This window comes from Podarcis bocagei (genome assembly GCF_964188305.1).
Source record: "Podarcis bocagei genome assembly, chromosome: 9".
In the NCBI taxonomy this organism is placed as follows: domain Eukaryota; kingdom Metazoa; phylum Chordata; class Lepidosauria; order Squamata; family Lacertidae; genus Podarcis; species Podarcis bocagei.
In genome coordinates, this window is record NC_138134.1 from 64,147,472 (window position 1) to 64,171,665 (window position 24,194).

Here is a 24,194-nt window from a genome sequence, read left to right on the forward strand (position 1 = left end):
GCTCTTTTCTAATGCCATTTTCCAACATTTACAATGAACAAGCTACAAACCACTAGGGAACCTGGTGGATCGTGGTTAAGAAGAAAGCCTCTCTCTGTATTTTTTATTACTTGTGCATCTTTCACACAAGTAATACTTGAAATTATGTTGGAATCAGGAAGGCCATTTTTATTCATTCTATCTCAGAAAACATACTCACGTTGGTATAGCAAAGAAATAGGAAGACAACAGTGTGTGTTTGTGAATTGCTCCCTCATTTTGGCCTCACTCTTGTGGTCAACCTTCACTGGGGCTCTCCGCTGTAGGGTGGGCTCCCCCAATTAAAAGGAAAAGGGAATATTTTAAAAAATTCCCTCTACTTAGAAAATGTGGATTTCTCCCTGACTTTCCAGTATGTCTTCAGCAAAGAATAGATAGGTAGCCGTGTTGGTCTGCCATAGTCAAAAAAAAAAAAAAAAAAGTATCTGAAGAAGTGTGCATGCACACGAAAGCTCATACCAAGAACTAACTTAGTTGGTCTTTAAGGTGCTACTGGAAGGAATTTTTTTTATTCAGCAAAGAAGTTTGCATGACTATTGATCAAAATTAGCCCTTTTAAGGCAGGTTTTGGGGCAGCTGAATTAATTGTGCTATTATAACGTTTTTGGCTGTTCTGATCTGATCTTCTCCTGGCTATTTTGTTGTTGTTGTTTTTGGCAGTGACTTATTGTATTCAGATTCTGCTATTGTGAGCCATTCTGAAGGTTGTTGGGTTTAAGCCAAATCCTTAAACAAGTTGACGTGCTAATAAAGAAAATTGGGCTGAAAATTGTGTTTACCTTACAATATGAAGATACTGAACAGCAACATTCCAAACTATTGGCAACTTGGAAATCAGAGTTCTTTTCAACATCTAACACCTGCATCCCACAAGTTGGTGGGTGGATTGTTTCTGGATGTTGTTGCTGGAAAGGGTGCAGAACCTTTGCAAAGTTCTGTCATAAAAGTATGGCAAACTACTGAGTTCTCCAGAGATCTTCATCGAGCAAGATATTAACATAAAGTGTGGAATGTGCAAGCAGAAGAAAAAATAAAAAATGCAAAGAATTAGGTTAATACAGTAGCCATGAGGGCACTTTGTAGACACAAACAATGTTTGAGAGACAGAGCTGTAGTCTGGGAAGTTCCCACTCAGGGCTTGCTCCTGTTCTGAAATGGCAAGATGGCTTCAAATCATTATTGTCTCTTATTCCTCCCACCCCCTCGTCAGCAATATGAGAATTGTAATACTGCTCAGCCTTGCGGGGGTGTTTGGATAATTATGTGCTTAGATACAATATATCTGTATATTACCTCCAACATCTATATGTAGACAAGAAAAGTACAAACTGGGGAGTCAGGAAAGGTAGAGAAGGTATGTTGCTTTAGTCCCATCACTGATAAAATCAATCTTAAATGCAACTGATTCCCCCTCGAAACATTGATTCATTATCATTTAAAGCACAACTTATTTAAGGATTATACCAATCTTCCATTAAATACTTGTTCAACCCACGTCGGGATGAATTCATGAGGTGAGTCAACAATGCAAGATAAATGCATCCGCCTCTAACAGCTTTTGCACTCACATGTCACAATAGCTTAATTATTTGGTCGTCTGCTAGATCCCAATGGACAGTATTTCCATTGTCCAGAGCTCTCAAGGCATAATTTTAAAAGAGATCAGATCAGCTTCTAATATATACACAGAACGTCTGCCTTAGGGGGAAGAGGTGAAAGGAGTTGAAAAAGCCCGAGAAGGATTTATTACAGAGTTAGAGAAGGATTATTTCCAGACTTTGAGAAGATTTTGATCGTCTCCCACACCCCACTCCAAACAGCTTTAAAAGGGCAGTCCCTGGAAAGGTGATTCAGCTGTGAGACACTTGTCCTGACGTTCAATAGATGGAAGTAGAAGGATTATTATTGCGTGGCGAGTTCCTGCCTCCCCCCAGAAGAAATAAAGACACGACACACTGAATATAAGGTTAAATGGGCGAATTAGGCCACAACTTTATTGATTACTGGAATGAGTGGTATTGGCCTTAGGCATTGGTCCTATTGACTAGCCGGCTCCAGCCCAATTGCGTGAAGGGTTAACCACCAGTCAAGGGGAGTCCTGCTGAGGCACGTCAAATAGGAGCTCCCTCAGGGTCACCGCTCGGGGGCGTGCCTTAGGCCCACACCTCCATAGGCTTCGGACAGGGCAACGCCCCCCGGAGTCCTTTATCGGACTACCCTTTGTTGCTGGGGGAAGCGATGGTGCTTCCTCCCCCCCTTCACACCCTCTACAGCTCCCAGGATACTTTGGGGGGAACTATGTGTTTTGTATGTATGGTGTGGATGTGACCAGAGTACAGTAACCCTAAAGAGCTGGGCTGCACATAAACCAAGGCCTGGATAGACACCCTTTCCTTAAGCTGTGTTCAGCATGTTATTCAGTAAATTAGCATATATTTTTAGGGCATGTTGTGTGAAGAGCATTCACAGGATTGAATGCATATTTAGCACTTTTTCTTTCCACCTCCTACACAAGCTATGAGACGAGCTTTCTGAGTTGCTGGAGTTCTCTGCGAAGATGGGGGGTGTGCTTAATTTTTCAGGCACGTGACTTGCTCTCTGAGATCGAGTGAGAACTGATGGTGAACTGCAGAGAGAACTCTAAACAAGAGGAGGATGACCTACACTGGAGTAAAGGCCACGAGAGTCAGATCAGGGGAGAGGGCAGCAGGGGAGTCAAAAGAATAGCACCCTCTTGGGAAAACCATTATGTGTTTATTTAAAAAAAAAAAATGCAGCACATGCTCCCTAAAACAATTGTCTTTTTTGCAATTTGATATTTAGTATATTAAGATTGAGAAGTTTTCCACAGCTATGTTCTGTAGGTTCTCGCTTTGACATTTCCCAGTCTGCTTCCATGGGGAATTGTGTGCTTTGTGTTGCAAGAGCACCTGTCAACACACACCTTGCAGGGTCCACATGTTTGAAGCTTGTAATTTCATTTCAGCGGGGCTCTTTGAGGCTTAAAGTCATTGGGAGATGGCAAGGGTAGCCTGGCAACGATATTCTGGAGTCTCTTTGGAGAGTGTTTTATTTCCTGCACAGAAGAATAGTTGACGTAACTGTGTTGTCCATGGCTGACTTCCAATTTTCCATGTTCAGACCATTAGCAGTTGCTGCGTTGGAATATCTTGTTTGCTATCATCTCTCCCTACTCCTTCAGACTCCAAACATAATTCAGACAAGGACAGGCGAATTGTATTAAGCTGTTTCGGGTCGCCTTAGGCTTTCCATTTTCTTAAACACTGTGGCAGACATGTCTTTAGGTGTAGGTCTTGGAAATATCTTTTCAAAATGTCTCTCATCTCTGGGTTGTCTCTTTTCTTCCTTCCTCTTTTCTTTGATCTTGGCTATTGTTTTGTTAAATGGCTGGGCTGGATCCATCATAGAAATGCCATTCACCATGAAACAAAGCCCATGAAGTAGACTCAGGAGAATGGGATTACCAAAACAAGGCAAAGTCAGGAAGTCAATTTTCATAATGTGTCATTTTGGAGGTATTTTTATCTTGGCGTAAAATGCCATTAAAATGTGCATCTTATTGTACAATTAGCTAGGTTGCTCAGGAACTGGTGAGTGTGTTTAAAATTCATGTAAAAAGTATTATTCATGCCCAACTATAAGCTACTTACTATTAGTAATGTTAAATATATATGGCTAGAGCAGTGACAGGGAACTTGTGCCCCACTTATATATTGTTGGACTACACCTCTCATCATTCCTGGCCATTGATCATGCACTCTGTGGCTGATGGGAAGAGGAGTCCAACAAAATCTGGAGGACCATAGATAAGTGGCCAAGTGTGTCTTTCTAATAGTCACTCCTGAGGGTCAAGTTACACTTAAGGGGTCATTTTTCAAAGGCTAAGTGTTGCATGTGGAGTAATTTTTGTTGGAATCAAAGCTCCCCTTCCCTATATGATTTGATCCTGATGTGGTCCTGCACACTATGCATTTAATGTAATGTGTAATTTAACCCTGAGTCAGAGCTGATTCAATGCTGTTAACAAGAAAAGGGAAAAGAAAAATCAAGAATCACCAAATCTTCCTCTTTTTTAGTTTCTACAGAGAAAAGAAGACACTGATTTATAGGAATCTAAGGTCACTTTCTGTGGAAATGTGCTGTGCTGTGTTTTCCCATATTTTCCACAATGATTTCACACAGACTTCATGTTCAAATGATGAGGTTTTAATTTTATTTTAAAAGCTATGCCCCCAATTTTCTAGCATGGGAAAGATGTTCCTTCCTCGTGAGAATTTTTTGCGTTTCTCTGTGGCACAAAGGTTGGTTGATGAATGAAAATGTCTTCATATAAATTGAAAAAGTGCACAGTATGAGGGCCAAGATTCAAAGAACTAGATATGTGTTTTCACACATCCAAGAGGAATTTGGAGTGGTTCAGATTTGGGGAACCTGTGTCCTTCTGGATGTTGTTTGACTCCAGTTCCCATCCTTCCCAGCCACTATGGACAGGATGACAGGAATTGGAGTGCAGTACAATCTAGAGAGAGACAGGATCTGCACCTGGTGCCCCAGATGTTATGGAAGGTGTTGACCCATCCTATAACCAGCTTGGAAGTTTTGGGTTGTTTTGGTATATAAATGTGGTGTGATGTGAGTTGTACAACCTCCGGAGGACACTGCATTGACTACCCTTGCTAGACAATTCTGAGGTAGGTGGTCCAGTGGTCTGACAATGGTATAAGGCAGCTTTCTGTGTAACTGAGGAATACACCCCACTAGGAATAGTTGTAGTATAATAATTAGAGTGTCTGGCTGTGACCAAGGAGATTCGGGTTCTAATCCTCACTTGGTTATGGAACTCACTGGATGATCTTGGCCTGTCACTCTTTCTCAGCTTGCCAGTCAGAAGGTTGGCAGTTCGAATCCCGTGATGGAGTGAGCTCCCATTGCTCTGTCCCAGCTCCTGCCAACCTAGCAGTTCGAAAGCACGCCAGTGCAAGTAGATAAATAGGTACCGCTGTGGTGGGAAGGTAAATGGCGTTTCCGTGCACTCTGGTTTTCATCACAGTGTTCTGTTGTGCAAGAAGCAGTTTAGTCCTGCTGGCCACATGACCTGGAAAGCTATCTGTGGACAAACGCCGGCTCGATTGGCCTGAAAGAGGAGATGAGCACCGCAACCCCATAGTTGTGTTTGACTGGACTTAACCATCCAGAGGTCCTTTATCCCTTTACCTTTACCCTCATGAAGTAAGCTCCTAACTTTAATCTCTAGTGTCTGCATTTAAAAGGATCTCATGGAGATGTTATGGGAAAGACCTTGGTGGTCAATCTCCATTCAGGGTATGAAGTGAACCAGATAGACTCTGCATAAGGAAGCACTTTCTGTTCCAAAAGTTGCTGGAAACCTCAGGAAGGGAGAGCGCTCTTGCTTTCAGGTCCTCCTCAGGGTCAGAACAGTTGATTGGACCAGATGAGCCATTGGCCTGACCCAGCAAAGCTCTTCTTGTTTTCTCAAAAAGCACCATGTTTTCTGAAAAATAAGGTCTCCCCAGCCATTGGGTTATTAAACCACTAATTTACCAGACAACGCCAGAATGAAACAAGACATCAGTGAATAAATGAAGTCCTACATCCTACGCAGCTGAATGCCGCAAATAGCCAATATTTTCCCCCTTACAAAATTACACAACAAAAGAGTAACAAAAGGCCACTGGAGGGTTCATTTCAAATGCCCTTTTTGTCCATTCAGGACGTGTTGCTGTGTTCCTGTTGCAGAGGAATGCCCAGAGTTCTGAATGCTGCATTGTACAGTTTATTATCAAGACTTCATTTCATATCTGGTATATTAAGGCATAGCTTCTTGGCCAATGAACTAAGCGCTGGCCCTTCAGTTTCTGGGAGGGGAAAGTGTTGCTGCCAGATCAGTGGAAACACTGAGGAAATGGAACCAAAGCATTTATTAGGTTTTTATTTGGTTCACTATCAGAAAACTGGTTTTAAGAAAAAGGTTGTCAAGTAAAGCAGGAAATGCAATTCACTTTTCTTAAACCCCACACAAGTTAATTTCACAAAGACACACACACACACACACAAACACAGCCTTCTTTTTTATCCAGGCGTCCCACTGAAAGAGATAATAGCAAGGTTGCACAGAGACCTAAACAACTTGATACGCTCTTCCTACTTAGTGACAAACCCAGATAAGTAATTATTGGGCTTTGCGTGCTATAAAGACCACTTCTCTCTCTGAAAAGCCTGCTGAGAGAATGAGAGGAGGGAAGGGTTGAGCACAACAGATCCAGTACTGAGGAGTAAGGCCCGGACAGCTGCAGCCCATGACTAAGGGCCACGTCTTGTGTGACGTGGAAGGGACAGGCCACATCTGATCCATACATTTAAAGCACTGTTATATCACTTTGGGCTTCCCCCAAAGAATCCCCGGAGCTGTTATTTCTTAAGGGTGATGAGAGGCTGCAAATCCCACAGTAGCTTAACAGTCCTTCTTCCCAGGGAACTTAAAAAAATATATGAATGCGTTTTGGATTCCCGCCCCCTACCCTTGTTTTGTTTTTATGCTGGTTTTCAAGTATGTGATATTTATTTATTGCTGTGAGTAGCTTTGAGTAGCTTTTGTTTCTTTTTTGAAAAAGCAACTAATAAATACAGTCGTAACTCGGAAGTCGAACGGAATCCGTTCCGGAAGTCCGTTTGACTTCCAAAACATTCGGAAGCCGCAAAAGTTGCGTCAGACATCCGGGTTCGAAAGAACGTTTGCAAACCGGAACACTCACTTCCGGGTTTGTGGCGTTCAGGAGCCAAAACGTTCAACTCGCAAGGAGGTACGACTGTGCTAAATAAAAATAAATATTACATGTTTTTAAGCAGATGCTGCATGGTAACTGATCAGGGTTGGCACAGCGGTGGATTTCATCCAGTGGCAGGGAGCTGGTTTGATTATCATTCAGGCCTGGTTTCACTTCTGGGATTGTACACACTTTGCTGCACCAGAAAGCAACAAATTAGCAAATGGTCAGCCATTAAGAATTGATAGGGCATCCTAGGTGGTCAACTAGCTCATTCTCTAAGCCAGATTTGTTAAGTATAATAGATTTAACTGAGATATATGTGTATTAATGAAGGTTTAAAATGGGAAATGGCTAAATGTGTATTGCTAATATTGGGGGTTTTCCACAGTAGTTTTTCCAAGGGGCTCTAAGCTCCTAAATGGGTTAGTGATTACCTACTGATTGTTTTCTAGGTTACAGGTAGGTAGCTGTGTTGGTCTGCTGTAGTCAAAACAAAATTTAAAAAAATCCTTCCAGTAGCACCTTAGAGACCAGCTAAGTTAGTTATTGGTATGAGCTTTCCTGTGCATGCACACTTCTTCAGATACTCTCCTCGCCGCCGCCGCCGCCCCGCCTCTCACCGCCCGACTCGCCCGCCTCCCTCCAGGCAACATCTCGCGGCACACCAGGCAACATCTCGCGGCACACTAGTGTGCCGCGGAACAGTGGTTGGGAAACACTGCTCTAAGGTGCTACTGGAAGGATTTTTTTTCAATTGTTTTCTGTTACTCTAAACTGTTGTCACCTTAGATCAGGTGACCAAGGTACTGAGTTGCAAATTTGCCATCTTGAAAGGGTGGTGGCAGTTAGTTCTTTGTCTGAATGCCACAAGGAACAGAAGATGTAAATGAAGCTCTCAAGGAAAACAGCACCAGGGAAATGGATGCTCTTAAAGAGAGAGGAAACTTTGCTTATAGGTCTGCTGAGCCTGTGCTGCCCAGCACAAGAAATTGTAAGGATATCTTGGTTGTATCTTTGATGCTTATGTTTTGTTTTGAAGAGTTCTGCCAGTAAAAAAGTTGTCCATGTGGGCATGGACAAAGATTTCTTCCAAAAGGAGTCAGTGCTTCCAGTCACTTCGAACAACACAATATTGAAATCTGCAACAAGTTTCTCATGCCACTAAATCGCTATCTTCATTTTCTTTCTTGGTTGGCCTCTGTGAGAACAGGATCCTGGTCTAGGTGGGCCACAGGCCTGATCTAGAAGGCTCTTCTTACATTCTAAAAGAGTTTTGTCCCTGCCTCTAATGTTTGAACTCTGTGGCACAGCCAATGGCACTGATTAGCAGCAGGCAACAGCAGCCAATTTCATTTATAAGCCAGCCTGAGACATCCAAAGGGTATATATGATCCATATTTTTTTAGGATGAGCTTCAGTTCAAGGCACACTATAGCCAGAGATCCTGCCGGCATCATCAGAACACTGTTATACTACTTCACACTCTTGATGAAGTACCTGTTGAGGACTCAGCTGCTTTTTCACCATCAAGAGGGAGGAAATGTCACAAATGAATTGTAGGTAATAGGTAATCACAGAGACAGGAGATCCAACCGTTGTGTGGCTCAGTTATGAAATGCTCCTGTCTTTTGCTTCCCTAAATCCATTCTTCTGTCTTTCAGAAATTGCTCTTAAATGCCAAATGTTTTCCCGATTCCTCACTCTGTTTCCCCCCCATGTAGGAAGAGATGAGTATGGCAATCAAAAGCAGTAAATCTAGCTTCCCACAAGCCATTATTCAGATGCTTCCTTTCATTGCAGGGTATAAATTGGATTAGTAATGATAGTTTTGGGAAACTTTGTACTTGTTCCTCTTGCTTTTATGCAGCAGGAGACCTGAAGCCAAAATCTCTCCTTCTCATACCTACATTTATTATACTTCTCTTTTACACTTATGATCTCCACCAGATACTGTACTTCCTGCAATGCACAGCTGAACATCTGCTGCCCTTATGTGACACCCAGAATCAGCTGCCTGATGTGGCCTCCTTCCTTTGCCCAACAGTAGGATCAGCTCCAGCTTGGTTCTGGGATCCTCTCATCTCTCTGTCTCTCTTAACAGCAATGCCAGAAGTGTGATAATGTAGGTCAGGACTAGGGCACAGATGGAGTGTTTAACACTTTGCCTCTGTGTCATTTCCCTGTTGACTTCCCCCACAAAACTGTTTGTAGGAAATAGCAGTGTTGGAGGTCAACAGCACATGGAAGGAAGAAGCTTTCATTGGGAAAACAGAAAGCAGAAAGGGCCCTATGATCACAACTGTATGTTTCAATCTAGATCCTGTTCACAGAGCACAACCACATCAGCTGGGGCTGATGGGAATGTAGTCCAAACAGCTAGAGGTCATTAAGTTAGTGAAGACCAGGCTATGGATTAATGTCAAACTGTTCAGTGAAGCCAATGATTGCTTCTCCAAAGAGCATTTCTAAGACAAGAAGGTTTTCAGAAAAATGCAAGCTGCTGTTTTTGTTTTTGTTTTGTTGTTGTTGTTTGTTAAAATACCCTCCAGAATATTGTACACCATCTCACCATCTTGTTTGAAGACCCACTACAGCAAGGTATTGACTCAGAATACACATTCCATCACTTAAAGATGGAGATCTTTGGGAGAGATCATTATTATTCAGGAAATATGCATATGCACCAGAGGCAGAATTGCAACAGCACAAAGAAGCCTGTGTGACAGCTCTTGACCTTTGAGTCCTCTGCTGGATGCCTTTGTAGTACCTGGGAAGGGGAAATTCCACTTGGTTGAAACCCAGCAAGCTGACCTGCGCTGATCCTTTTGCTCGGAATTGACTGGAAAAGTGAGAAGGTGCTCATATAAGCAATAAAAGAATTGTGAAGGAAAGATGGCAGTGAATATCTTGCTTGAGATTGGCATTCACCTCCCAGAGGGTGGCAGTTTTGGGAGACTGGGGGAGGACTTGGGCAAGATTGGTTCTCCTCCCTCAGTGAACCTAGTCTCCTCACTGATAGGGGCAGCTGTTGGTAGTTGCTGCTGCTCCAATACATTGTCATGTCCACCTTCTGCTGTGCCCAACAGAGCCAGTGAGTGAACAGGGAGTAGCAGATATTACACCCAGTTTTTACCACTGCTGTGATGGCCTGGGACTCGGGCTCGGACTCGGAGCCAGAGGACTCTCAGTCTGCACCGGATCCTTTGCCTCAGGCGGCAGCTGAACCTAGTCTGGGGCCTGATTCTGAAGAGCCCCAGTCTGCACAGGTTCCCCTGCAACAAGCACCAGCTGGGCCGAGTCAGGGGCCTGAGCCTGCCCTGGCTCCGGATGCGGGGATTACCTTGTTGCCTTCAGCTGGACCATCACTTACAGCTGCTCCACTACCAGTTGGGTCAGGAGAGGCTGAGGTGGCCCCTGGGTCTAGTAACCCACCAACATCTCCCGAGCTGCAGAGACTGAGGTCTGAGAGAAGGAGAGACCTGAGTACTCGCAGGAAGAGTGCTCACCTTCGGGCGAGACAGGGAGGTGAGTCACCGGGGGATCAAGACCGGCCGTTACCCCGATAAAAGGCTGCTGGACCCTGCCCCAGGTTGCGGGAGCAATGTTGCTGTTTGCCAGAACCTGCCTGTGATCCTGTGCCAGACCTTGCCTTGTTCCCTGCCTCGTGTCCTGCTTTGGTCCTGTTGGACTGACTCCTCACAGAACCCTTGGATTTGGAACCGGATCTGGACCACATTGTTCAGGATACCCCTGGGCCCAGCACACCTGCCTTCCCACAGCTCCCTAAGTCTCCTCCTCCCCTGGTTCCTTTCCAGGTAATCTGAGGCTCCATCCTCTTGCCTGTCATACCTCTTCCGGTTATGGGAGACCAGTGGAGGAGAGGAGCTGGTCGCAGCAGGAGTGGGAAACACCCATGTCTCTTCACCAGCCTGACTCATCTCTGCCTCTTGCCACCTCCTCCCCACACCCTACTCTCCTGCTGCAGATTCTCATTCTGATTCCAGGCTTCTCTCTGCCACAGACGCTCCCTGATCTCTAAGCCTTGTTACCTCTTCAGCTTCTGACACCTTCTCCTCCCTGTCTTCTCTCTCTGACCACTCATTGTTGTCCTACCAATCCCAGGCTCTGAGCCTTCCTCCCTTGGGGTTCCCCAGCTGGTTCCTCCTACCATTCCTCTGCGTCCAACCGGTCCATAACAAATAGTAGAGAGAAAAGGAAGCCTGTTTCTGTATGTTGTGTTCCAAGCACAATCAGTCACTGGCATTGCTTCGGAATTATGTGTAAAGCCACCCGTTCCTTCAGTTATATCTCTCTTCCCTCTATGCAAATGTGAGAGAACGCACACAAGTGGAGTCCTGTATCAGCGCCAGCATGCTCTTAAAAGCTGGTATTGCTACATAATTCTAGACAGCTTGTCAGTATTCATTAGCTCAACCGCAAATGTTACTTGTGGGAGGGAGAGTTGTGATTATTATCCTCAGGCTGCTCCTACTGTACTTGTGGTCTGCGTAGCCTAACTTCCTATTTGGTTTTCAGTCATATACCCTCAGTTGATGGAACCCAGTGATCATCTTTCAGATTATGTAATGCCATCAAATAATTGTGGTGAACCCAGGAAAATGCCTTCTTGCTCTCGCTGCTGCCCACAGCATGTGTTTAAAAAAAAATCATGGTTGGGTGCGAAGAGCAATAATGTGTGATGGTCAGTAGTGTGTAGTGGCTGTGGAAAAGGCAAATTCCTTTGAATTGAAAATAAAAACTTCCAAGATCATAATGCAGCTATACAAACTGTGCAACCACAGTTGGAGTACTGTGTATAGCCCTGGTCACTTCACCTCACAAAATATATTGTAATAATAATAATAATAATTTATTATTTGTACCCCACCCATCTGGCTGGGTTTCCCCAGCCACTCTTGGCAGCTTCCAACAAAGATTAAAAATACATTAAAATGTCACACATTGAAAACTTCCCTGAAGTTCCCTTCAGATGTCTTCTAAATGTCAGGTAGTTGTTTATCTCTTTGACATCTGATAGGAGGTCATTCCAAAGGGTGGGTGCCAGTACCGAGAAGGCCCTCTGCCTGGTTCCCTGTAGCTTTGCTTCTCACAGTGAGGGAACCGCCAGAAGGCCCTTGGCGCTGGACCTTAGCGTCCAGGCAGAACAATGGGGGTGGAGACACTCCTTCAGGTATACTAGGTAGAGTTGGGAAGGGTTCTATGATTCTATGAATTGTCTTATTTCCTTTTAAAGCTATCTTAAGTTTATGGTTGTCTCACCACACCTATAATTTAACTATGTGTGGAAGTATATTATATTCCTTTCCTCCAAGAAGCTTAAGGTGATGCACATGGCTCTCTATCTCTCCATATTCAGTAGGCTGGGTTGAGCGGCAGTGACTAGCCCAGAGTAACCCAATGAGCCCCATGGCCAAGTGGGGATTTGAACCCTGGTCTCCCAGGTCCTATTTCAACACTCAAACCAGTACACCCCACTGTCTCTCTATGCCAAGAAGAGGAATGGAATGGTTTTATGATAACATAAAAAAAGCCCAGTGGCTCTGGAGCAAGAAGACTGGCGAAGCCAATCATGCGCATCCTTCAAGTTAGTAGCAGATGTAACCTGCACCCTTAAAGCCAATAACAAGGTTTTGCCTGCTTCCGGAGGGTAATCAGCTAAGCAAAATGCTTGTTAGCCTGCATGCTCATCTTCTTGAATACAGTGGTACCTTGGATTAAGAACTTAATTCGTTCTGGAGGTTCGTTCTTAACCTGAGGTACCACTTTAGCTAATGGGGCCTCCCGCTGCCACTGCGCTGCCGGAGCACGATTTTTGTTCTCATCCTGAAGCAAAGTTCTTAACCCAAGGTACTATTTCTGGGTTAGCAGAGTCTGTAACCTGAAACATCTGTAACCTGAAGCATCTGTAACCCGAGGTTACCACTGTATTCATACTTTACCCTAGTAGTTTACCAATGCTGGGGAGAATCCAAAAAGCTTTCATGTTCTAATCATCACTGCAGGTACTTTCTCCAACCGAGTGATGCCTTTTCTTTCAACTGGAAGAAATGTTAAACACCATCCTGGTAGACGGACGTTAGTGTATGCACTGTACCTAAGGGAGCTCTTGAGAGAGAAACGCACAATGTCAATAACTGCAGAGCAACCACTTCAACAACAGCAAGAGCCTTTTCTTAGGTGTACTGCAGATTTTCAAACACAGTTTGTGGCTGTTATTCTCTCCTTATACAGCATAACGTTACAGTTCAGCAGGGAATAACGCTCAAAGTGCTTGTTGGCTCCCCTACCTCATGTATCTTTTGCCACAATGGCCTTGTTCAGCCTCCGTGGTCAGAGGTAGCAATGCTTCTTGAAATATACTCAGAGTCGCAAAGTGATTTCATGCTCTTTATTCAGCTCATAGTGGTGAAGAGGAATGAATGGAAGTCCCCTCAAAGTATCTGCTTTATATACATTATTTACACAATGGGCTGCACATGATTGGTTAATTCTGGAATTCTACTGTAAGCCAATCAGGTTGTTGATTCACTTATATCTGGAGCATGATTGGGTGGTTCCTGCCAACCAATAATACTGCTGCATTGTTCTTGGACCAATCAGACTGCTGCATTCTGAATCCTATTGTTCTAGGACCAATCAGACTGCTGCAATTCGGATCCTATTGTTCTAGGACCAATCAGACTGCTGCAGTTTGGATCCTATTCAACTCAGTACATAACACTTCTGAATGCCAGTTGTTGGAAACTGCAGGATGGCAGAGGGCTCTTGTGTGCTTCCCACAGGCATCTGATTGGCCATTGGAGGCACAGGAAGCAGGACTAGTTGGGCCAGTGGCCTGATCCGGCAGGGCTATTCTTATGTGCTTACCACTGCCCTTCTCTCTGTAATGGTCATGCTAGGTGAAATGGCAGTGAGCTTCCAGCATGAGTTTGACCAAACTGTTCGAGGAAGTGGAAGATAGGAGTTCATGGCGTGCAATGGTCCATGGGGTCACGAAGAGTCGGACACGACTAAACAACAACAACAACAAGAGGTGAAATGGCATGGGTGGTGGTCAGGAGCCTGACATTTCGCCCAAGAATTGCTGCACTAAGTTTCCCATTGTCATCACTGCTCATTTTTTAAGGCTCCCCTCTGTTTATTATACACTGTCCTTGTTCACACAACACAGCAAGCCAAACTATGGCTTACTATGTGGTGTCTCAGATTGAAGCCACTTTGCTGTTGTGCTAAGTCAAGGTTTGGCACAGCGACCCAGGACTTAAGCTCTCTCCTCATTAACCATGCCAAAACCAAGATTAAAATCATAGAGTTGGAAGGGATCCCAAGGGTCATCTAATCCAAACCCCTGCAATGCAGGAATCTCAACTACAGCATCCAAGTCAGATGGCCACCCAACCTATGCGTAAAAACCTCCAAGGAAGGAGAGTCCACCACCTCCCGAGGGAGTCCATTCCATCGTTGAACAGCTATTACTGTCTGAAAGTTCTTCCTGGTGTTTAGTCGGAACCTCCTTTCTTGTAGCTTGAAGCCATTGGTTTGGGTCCTACCCTTTGGAGCAGGAGAAAACAAGCTTGCTCCATCCTCCATGTGACAGCCCTTCAGATATCTGAAGTTGGCTATCATATCCTCTTTTCCAGGCCAAACATATCCAGCTTCTTCAACCGTTCCTCATAAGGCTTGGTTTCCAGACCCCTGATGATCTTTCTTGCCCTCCTCAGCACACTTTCCAGCTTGTCAATGTCCTTCTTAAATTGTGGCACCCAGATTGTCCCAGAACCGCCATGCCACCACCCAAAGGCACCCTGAGAGGGACCTGCCCTGGAAGGAAGACTGAGAAATTAATAGCTCCTTTTTGCACCAGGTCTACTTGGGGCTTCCAATTTCCTCCCACCTCTCCTTCCCCTCACCAGCCTGTCTTCAACTGCGTATGGTTGAAATTGCCTGTGTTAAATGCATGCAAGATTGGGAGGGGGTTGCTGTGCTCAATCTCCTCTGGTCCTAGAATAGAATGTTCTATGTCTGGAGCCCCATAGCGCCAGCCTTATTCACAGCAGTCTGGTAGCAAACCCATCTAGATCCTAGAGGACAGGACTGATCCCTGAAGAAATATAGCCTTAGGCTAGCAACTCAGATAACATTTAAAGACAGCATCTGCAAAGGCAAAGATGGGAATAAAATTGGAACACTGATTTTATCCCTAGAGGTACCAGAAAACAGAGACTGTGAACAGTTCAAGAAGGTGTAAATAGTATTTAAATACTACTACATTTTTTTTTAAAAAAAATCAATTTCTGTGCAATACACATCTCATGTTCTGAATAGCTAATCATGCCAGGCAGCATAAAATGTGGGTGTTTCTAGTGACATTAATAAGCACGTAATCAAGAATACAATCCTCCCTGCCGTAGCCTAATTTAGCTGAGGTTACAGCGTTTTCTGTACTGCCCTCCATTAATCATAGGTAAGCACAATTACAGTTCTCTTACCTCATTTTGAGAAGACAAATAACGCACCCAGAGAGCATGAGTGTTTGTCAGTCCTAGCCACCCCTTAGTACATATTTATTAATGTTTCATCTGGAAATTGCATTTGTCTGAGATTATACATGGAGTAAGTCTTGCATGCTAGAAAATACAACTCACTTGCTTATTTGTAAACACTGAAGTCATTACTGTGCCTGCATATAGACGTAAACAATGATCTAGTTAGCATAATATGCATAAGCCTCAGAACTCATGTTTCCTCCACCTCCTTCAGCATGGCCACGATGAGGAAACTGGAAGCTTTCGCTTCCATCTTCAACTAACCGCAATCACTTGTTACGCCCAAACAAACTGTGGTTAGTCTTAACTGGCTTAGAAAATAACTCAGCATTTTTAAATGACTCTGGGTACCAGTTAAGACTAACACAGATCGCACATTTGGACAAAATGAGGAACTGCAGTTAGTAAAAAATGAAAGTGAAAGCTTCTGGTCTCTTTGTGGCTCACGCAGGCTCATCCCTATAACACTAAACCATGGTCTGATGTTAACATCCAAATGCCGGTTGCTGTAAACCACTGGAGGGCTGTTGTGCTCGGTTCCGTCTTTTGGGTTTTCTGCAGGCATCTGGGTGGCCACCATGAGAACAGGATTCTGACCAGGAAGTGACCTCTCCAGAAAGCAGAACAACTCTTCTTTTCTTATCTCTGTGGCTGCAATCTCCTGGGTGACACAGACACTGTTAGGCAGTTGAATGCACATGCATATTCCATCCATTTTCCTCCCTCCCACCCACGCTTTTTCACGGCCCTGGGCACTGGCAACCCATGCTACACCACTGCTACCAACTCTACAATTCTATGAATCTATGAATCTCTGGCCTTGGAGGAGCAGTCGGATTTTCTAGTTTCCTCCCTTCCCCTTCACCCCCATTCTCTCTCTCTCTCTCTCTCTCTCTCTCTCTCTCTCTCTCTCTCCAGCTGGTTCACTTTCATAAAGATGTCCTCTGCATCAGGGTCCCTCTCCCAGGTATCTGAACGTAAGAAAGAGAAACACAACTGAGAATATTATGTGTCCATATTCAAAAATTCTGTTGGTCTTGTTTAACAAGATGGTCTCATTAAGAAAATGCTGAACATGTAACCGAATAAAGCTGCTAAATATTTCATTGCATACCAGACAGTAGTAACCGGAGACAGGAAATTATTATAAACTCTGCTGATTAAAAGAGGTAGGTTTCTGTAAGCTTATCAGGAATAATTATGCTAATTCTGGGGTCTTAACTGAAGAGAGAACAGGCATCTATCTGCCTGTTCAGCACAGCTTCTTAGTGGAAATAATCATCCCAATTCACTATTACCTTTTGTCAAGGATACTTTAAGAAACATAACACTGCTCAAATGATACAATATAAAAAATATAATCTAAAATATATGTAAAAATGTATGTAAAATGGTTTGTTAACAGGTGAGAATCCCAAGTTACAATATATTAAGTTAAAGGATTAGGATAAAAACAAAGAGGGAAAGGATTTGCTGAATTAACTAACTGAACTGGAATACAAAAAAGGGAGGTGTGAGGAGGTCAGGGAAACAAGTAAATGAAAGACAAGACATGGAAAGATTGATTTGTTTTTAAGTGTTTTTATTTTTCTGTATTTTGTATTTTTTCTTTTCTTTTTTTCTTTTTCTTTTTTTGTAACCTTTTTTGAAACTTTAATAAATATCATTTTAAAAATAAAATATAATATAATGCGCTAAAATGATTGTTTGCTAGATAAACATGTTCAACAACAGGTGTACTGTATTTGCTTGCATTGATGGTCAGAAAAACACCCAGCTTTTCTCATTAAAGTTAATGGGCAGCAGAGAAGATTTCTTGGGGAGGCTCTATTAGCACTGATAAATAATTGCAGAAGAATAAAGGATGATGCAGCTATTGGGTTTCATTCTTTAAACAGTGTCAGGAGCTTAGCTAACAGGTTCGAGAGTGCACTTACGCATGGATCCAAAAAGTCAAGATCTGGGTTAATTCGGTAATTGCTCGTTTAAGGAGCAAGCAGTCATGAAGGTCAGTATTGCTAGACAGGAACACAACAGAAGACTAAACTGTGTGAAAGTAGGGGTGGGAAGACCTGTCCATTTCAATTATCTCAGTTCCTCAATATTTCAAGCCTAAAATTCAGTTCTCCACATTTCAGCACAATTTGTGGGGTTGTTGCTGCTGCTGCTGTTGTTTTAAAAAAAACCTCATGAAAATTCTTCAGCATTTCAATATGAATTATGATCAGCATTTCAATATGAATTATGATAAACACATTTTAGTTTGCAGTTTTGCCTAATGTACACACTTTTGCAAGCAATTTCTCCTAATATGAATTTTGCAAGTTATTTTCATGAATATATTCATTTTTTATGCACACGTTTCTACCTAATTTAAGTCTGGTCTACAGGTACTGTAATGCAGAGCTGGTAGCATGGAGTGTACCACTTCAGGCTGCATGTGGGGGATTCCATTTTTGAATGTTCCCCCATGTGCAACAAACTGCCTGCTACAAGTTTTTTTAAAAAATAATAATCAGCAAAACAGAGGTTCAAGCCCAACCTATTCGCATCTCTGCTAGTTTTATAATTGCAGGAGCTTTTTCTGTAACGGAGCATTCAGTAATGTGAGTAGCTCCTCTCTTAAGTGACACATTTTACTGCCTCAGAATGCTACTACCCTGGTCATTTTGCTTTGCTCAGTACAGACCAGTCCAGAATCACCTGTCAGGTAGCTGAGGCGTATGTTTAGAAAATCTAGTCGGACCCACTAGTTTATGGTTTTCTGCCTACAACTCAGCTAGAAAATGGTTCTTTCCATTTTTACTAAAGTCAGATGCCTTCTGCTTTCCTGCTACAGACGGCATTAGAAGGCAGACATGTTCTTTCTTGTGGAACCTCAAGAGCCATTTATAAGTGGGTTTTGCTTGACGCGCATCTCATTCCCGGCAAGCCAAAAGGAAAGTCTGCTTTTTAAAAGAAATGGGAAGGCTGACACAAAACGTTAAGCTCGTGATCAGCACAAACCTCAAAGTCAATATGCATTCTGATGGAGAGTAAAATTACTGAATACTCCCAAATCTTAAAAGGGGGGCTGTTTCGTGTCTTATTTTAAGTTATTGGTATCTGTAACCTTGGAGACCAAATTCTTCAAATTTACCCACCTTTGGGATAATTTTTGCCAGGGGTTTCAAATGGATGCAGCATGACTTAGCACAAAAGTAGCTTTTCACCACAACCCTTTGTCTACTTCCCCAGGAACCTCTGTGAGACTTGCCTCTGAATAAAGAGGCATAGAATTGTGCAGCTTGTGGGGAAAACATCAGGAATTCACAAATGTTTAATTATTATTGGTTCAATACAGACTAAATTAGTAGCACGTAGTTGCCTTTGAAATCAGTGAGACTTAAAGTGCAATTAACTGACTTTACATCCAACCCAACATATATATTTTTAAGGAAAACCAAAAAGTAATAATCAATAAAGCAGATGTTAAAGTGGATAGTGTGTGGAAATGAAAGTTAATTCATCTGGTGCTATTTTTTAAGGAACAGGGTATGCAGTGATCATTAAAAAGTCAAAGGATGGACATTTTCAAATAGTGGTCATGTCTTATACACACACCTTTGCCAATAAACAGGTTTGGTAGGATTTGTATTGCTTTGGAAACATTTCAAATCTATTTAACTAGGGGCAACAGCAGATGGAAGGAAGGAAGGAAGGAAGGAAGGAAGGAAGGAAGGAAGGAAGGAAGGCTCTATCAAATCTTTACTTTCAACTCGCTTGTCACAGAAAATGTGCTATGGACTGTGCTATATATAGCCGTAACATGATTATAATTCCAAAACTTTCTAGTGCAGCAGTTTGACTGAATTCTCCATAGGTGAAGTAGTGATGTATTCCTTTGGTTCGTGTCCTTAATTGCATAAGAAAGTAAAGTGAATTATAACATGCATGATCTTTTATTTGCAGCTATTGCTTTGCCCACCTACATGAACACGTGGTTGCATTTTTTATGCTGTACTTTCAAAAGTACTCAAAGGATGTTTGTTTGCCTCTCCTCTGCCCATCTCTGGGCTACTTGGAAATGTTTGAGTTGCAGTGCCCCTTGTAGGACCATTGCTGGTGATAGTTTAAAGAAGTGCTTTTTTCCTTTTTTTAAAAAAAAGTTTAGGGGTACTCTCATTTTCCTACTCATATTGAAATGCTGCCCCTCAATGAGTCCAAACTTAGATTCACAAAATGTTTAGGGGTATGCGTGCCCCTGCGTCCCCCCAGAAAAAAGCACTGGTTTAAAGTAATCTCATCTCATTTTAATTGGCTTAAGGCAACAGTTTTAAGAGCAGCAGCTTCAAATACTTGTAGGAGAAACCAAGCCAGCCAATTGGCAGAATTTAGAAGATAAAACTGAAACAGATGTTGCTGCCAAAGTTCTTGATCTAAATTAGAATTAAGGTCGCCATCAGAAGACATTGTGAGACAGGTCAATCAACCAAGTATGACTGAGGACTTGCTTGCATGCTGCCTATTTTATATGTCAGTGACGGATGTTGCATCTAGTAGCTCATTAGGTATCTCAGCCCAGGACGAAGAGGCCACTTTCCCATGATTTCCCTGTTAGCTCCGTTTACTCCATCTTGACTGTCAAATATGTCTTGGCCTACCAGTAATTGCTGCTTTCGAATGATCTATGGCTTCCTGCATCTCGCAAGCCTGGAGCTTGTTAAAGCTGTTAAGCAGGGAATCATAGGGTTGCAACATACAGTGATCTAGTCCATGGTTAAGAACATCTACACACTACACAGGTACACCAATATCAATCAATCTATGCCAAGGCAAACAACAATGTACCCCCAACAGACTACATTTGCAGTAAAAGAACTACTTATGAAGCACATACATGTTCATGGGGTACACGCACTAAGTGTGCATGCTGGGGCAGGGAGAGCCATTAGATCTGTTAGGAAGCTGTCTTATACTGAGTTATAGAATTGTAGAGTTGGAAGGAGCTATGGGGATCAGTCCAACCCTCTGCAATGCAGAATTATGCGTCTTCCTAGCTCAGTGGCAGCAGCTTTCCAGGGCTTCAGACAAGGAATCTTTTTCCTGGAGATGCTGTAGTGAATCTGGGACCTTCTACATGCAAAGCTCTACTACCAAGATGAGGGCCTTCCGGCTGTTGGGGAGGGGGAGGACAGAATTACTTTTGCTGGCACAAATATACCTTTACAAGCATTGTGAGTAAGAAGGACTGTGTTAATTTTCATGATGGATTTATAATTTATATGGAAGCCTGTGAGAAACAACAGCTGCACCCACATTGCCACTAGCCTTCCGGGTTTCATTAAATATCTTTGAAATGTTTACCAAAATTTAAAATGGAAAAAATGAGGAGCAGTTCTCCTTTTAAGGGAAATTTCTGTCTTCCACTTTCTCTGTGGCACCAATGGAACATTTTATGTTCAATACTCCATTAACCAAACCGAGTAACAAATAGCTTTATTGGAAGTGGGAAGTGACGGGTTGCATTTCAAATTAAACTAAGAAGAAATCTGCCATGCTATTGTTTCCTCCTCTTGTTTACAATTGCAGAATGAAGAAGGCCTCCCGCAGGAAGGAATAATGGATAACACAGACATGCCAGCAGACCCAGAAAACGAGGCCTACGAAATGCCTCCTGAGGTAAAATCTTTCTTTGATGGGTTCTCACAGAGTATACTATTAATGGGCACCTCGTGATAGACGTCCTGGTCATTTATGCTTGAAGTGTTGGGAGAAATTTAGAAACTAGTTTGTCAATAAACATGTACTGCACTCACAGAAGAAACCTGTGGGCACCCCACATGCTGCCACCCATGGAAAAGCGGTGCTGGCAGTGGCACCAGTTTTGGCAACATCTTGCCAGATCTCACTGAAATCTCGCACGATCTCATGAATTTTTTTGAGATCTCGCTGGAAACCGGTGTGGCTTCTCCATCAATAGTGGAGTAGATGGGTGTTAGGATGCTGTCAGTGGCTCCCATCTGGTTGCCCAGGAAAGTATGAAGACAAGGAAAAGTTTACTAAAGTTCTTTTTTATTTCAGTCATTTCAGAGAGAGGCTATAGAACCCAGCCTCTTGGATAATGGCGTTGTCCCAAGTGAATCTCCACACACTCCATCTCTCCCACTTCCTCATTCATTGTTCTCATCACCTCCTCTATGGGTGCTGCTAGGTGCCCTCTGTCTCTGAGCTCTCGCCTACTTTTAAGGCTCACCAGGTTCTGGGAGATGGAGGGTCTAGAATGCTTTCTAATGACAACATGTCAGCTGGGTTTTGCTCTGCCTCTCCCATGATTTCCTGACTTTCCCCCTCATCTGCCTCTGAGCTATGACCTCCCTCAAACCCCTGTTGTAAATCTATACTGTCTTCCTCCTCCCTAGAAGGGTCAGGATGGGAAGGTGGTCTACACCTCCTCTGCCCAGTCCCTTACAGTGGGGTGACCACAGCCATGCTCCTTCTTCAGTTTCCACCACCTGAGGCAGTGGATTCATCGCACCTCATGGGTGGGCAGGCCCTGCCCCCACTGCCCTGCACCATTCCACAAGACCACACTACTTACTGCTCCAGCATGGAATAAAAACAAACATGCATGCATACATACATGCATACATACATACATACATAATTCCATGCACATTTATCTAGGTGTAAACCCCACTGAACAAAGAGATACTTAGTTTGGAGTAACCTAAAGTTATGCTATCGAACTGCAAACCCCCACGATAGAAGGAAAATAACATGTATTAATGATGAAAACTTTTTAAAGAAAACAATGCCCCCTCAGTACTCCTGGGGGAGCCACCTTCTTTGTGATTTATCTTATAATACCAGTAAATTCAGTGTAAGGGCTTTAATTTCAGATCCTAAACCAGCACCAAAGAAAACACAAACATGATTCATATTATTATTCAGTGTGAAAAGACACACACAGCCTGCTTTCTCGGGCACACCATTTCTCAAAAGCTGTTTTAGAATTGTAGATTTTTGTTCTCCCTGCAAAACACTTTCCCCTCTAATAGCTTGCGTTCTTCAGTCAAGTTCCTACGGATGTATACCTACTTAAATTTAAATACAAAATTCTAGCCTTTAATGGACTGTGAATGTCACTGTGTTACAGAATTTTCTAAAGAACTGTCTCCATTAAGACGGTGTATTTGCCATCATGCAAAGTAGTTCCCATAAGATTTTCCCACTCTGTGCATTAAAGTGATGCAGAAGAACATGACATGATGCTTCTCCTTTCAAAGGGAAGAGGCTGCTATTGCATATGCTCCAACATTCTGCCGATAATGGGACAGGGGCTTCTGCCTCTTTCCTAGAGCCCAGGAAGCTTCTGCCCAGCTTAGGGAAGAAGATGTGATGCTTAGGGAAACACCTGAAAACATTCTAGCCCATACACCCCTAGTGAGCATCCACCTGAAACTTAAGTACCACTTTAGTGTGAACTAGCACATCATATATTGAGATGTTTTCTTTCTTTCTTTCTTTTTCTTTCTTTCTTTCTTTCTTTCTTTCTTTCTTTCTTCTTCTTCTTCTTCTTCTTCTTCTTCTTCTTCTTCTTCTTCTTCCTCCTCCTCCTCCTCCTCCTCCTCCTCCTCCTCCTCCTCCTCTTCCTTCTTCAATGTTGATGTTGCTGTTTCCAACAGGAAGAATACCAGGATTACGAACCCGAGGCTTGAATTCAACTCTCTTCCTTCTGTTAGCTGCTGGCAAAGACATCCTGTGCTGTACAAGTGCTGAGTTCCAATGTGCCCAGTCGTGAACTACTTTTTATAGTTTGTACAGTGTCTTTTGAAGTCTTCCATCAGCAATGATCGGAGCATCTGTAACTGCGTCCAGTTTTCGTTTCAGCGACCAACCTCCCTCTGAAACGAAGGTCTGGGTCTCAGAGCCATTGTTGTTGTCTGGATATTGTGGCTTCAAGTTCTAAAAAGTCCGAAAGCAGTTTTTTAAAATAAAATAAAAAAACACCTAAGTGTCTACTCCTTATTTCTAATGCTGTACATGTTTTGTTGACAGGTTGTCGGTAATTTGGTATTGTTTCTGACACGAGGTTTTTTTAACTGTTACCTATGATCTTTCTTTTTCTGTCAAAGGATAACATTATTGTGAAAGTTGTTAATATATTTCTATACATATATACATATATATAAAGTAATTGAGCATGAACTATGCACCTATAAATATTTACTGTGGGATCTTACTCGTTTTGTGAAACGTTTTACTAACTTGTATTTGTAAATAACGGTGTCCGACTGGAATAAATAAAATGTTATCTGTTCAAAACTGGTGTTAAATAATTAGCTCCCCCTTTTTCACAATAAATTCTCATGTTGGGGTTGTGTCATATACTAAATGACAGCAAATGCATGTTTTCAGCTCCCTGAAAAGAACCAGCGATGGACACTGTACCCTGTCTTGCCTTGGGGGGGAAATCAAAACTCGGGGAGATTGCTGGAATCCCTATCAGTCCCTCCTCTTCCAAGCAAACTGATCCTGGCGACAAAGGTGGGTGTACGAAATTAATCCTGAGGCTAGGGTTGCCAATGTGTAATTGTGGCCCTTAAGGATTTACCTCGACATCAGCAAAGCCTCTGAGCCCCACTGCCTTGCCTCTTCCCCTCTCCAGCTCAGTAAACAGCGACTCAATTTTCGGGAGGTCAAATGAGTGCCACTGCCCAACCATGCCATCCGCAGGGAAACTTTGCTAAACCCCTCTCATTTCACTGCCTGCAAAAGGGCAGTGAAACAGGGGCCA

At 43.0% G+C, this 24,194-nt stretch overlaps 1 protein-coding gene across 1 annotated transcript in view; it reads left to right on the forward strand.

Moving 5' to 3' along the window:
• The window catches only part of SNCA (synuclein alpha), a 43,745-nt gene extending 20,023 nt beyond the window's left edge, over positions 1 to 23,722 (forward strand). The window contains exons 4-5 of the mRNA XM_081207482.1: positions 20,987 to 21,076; positions 23,083 to 23,722. Coding sequence (XP_081063608.1) covers positions 20,987 to 21,076; positions 23,083 to 23,115 — 123 coding nt within the window. The 3' untranslated portion in view covers positions 23,116 to 23,722. The remainder of the gene's footprint in view (positions 1 to 20,986; positions 21,077 to 23,082) is intronic.
• Positions 23,723 to 24,194: the final 472 nt, after the last annotated feature.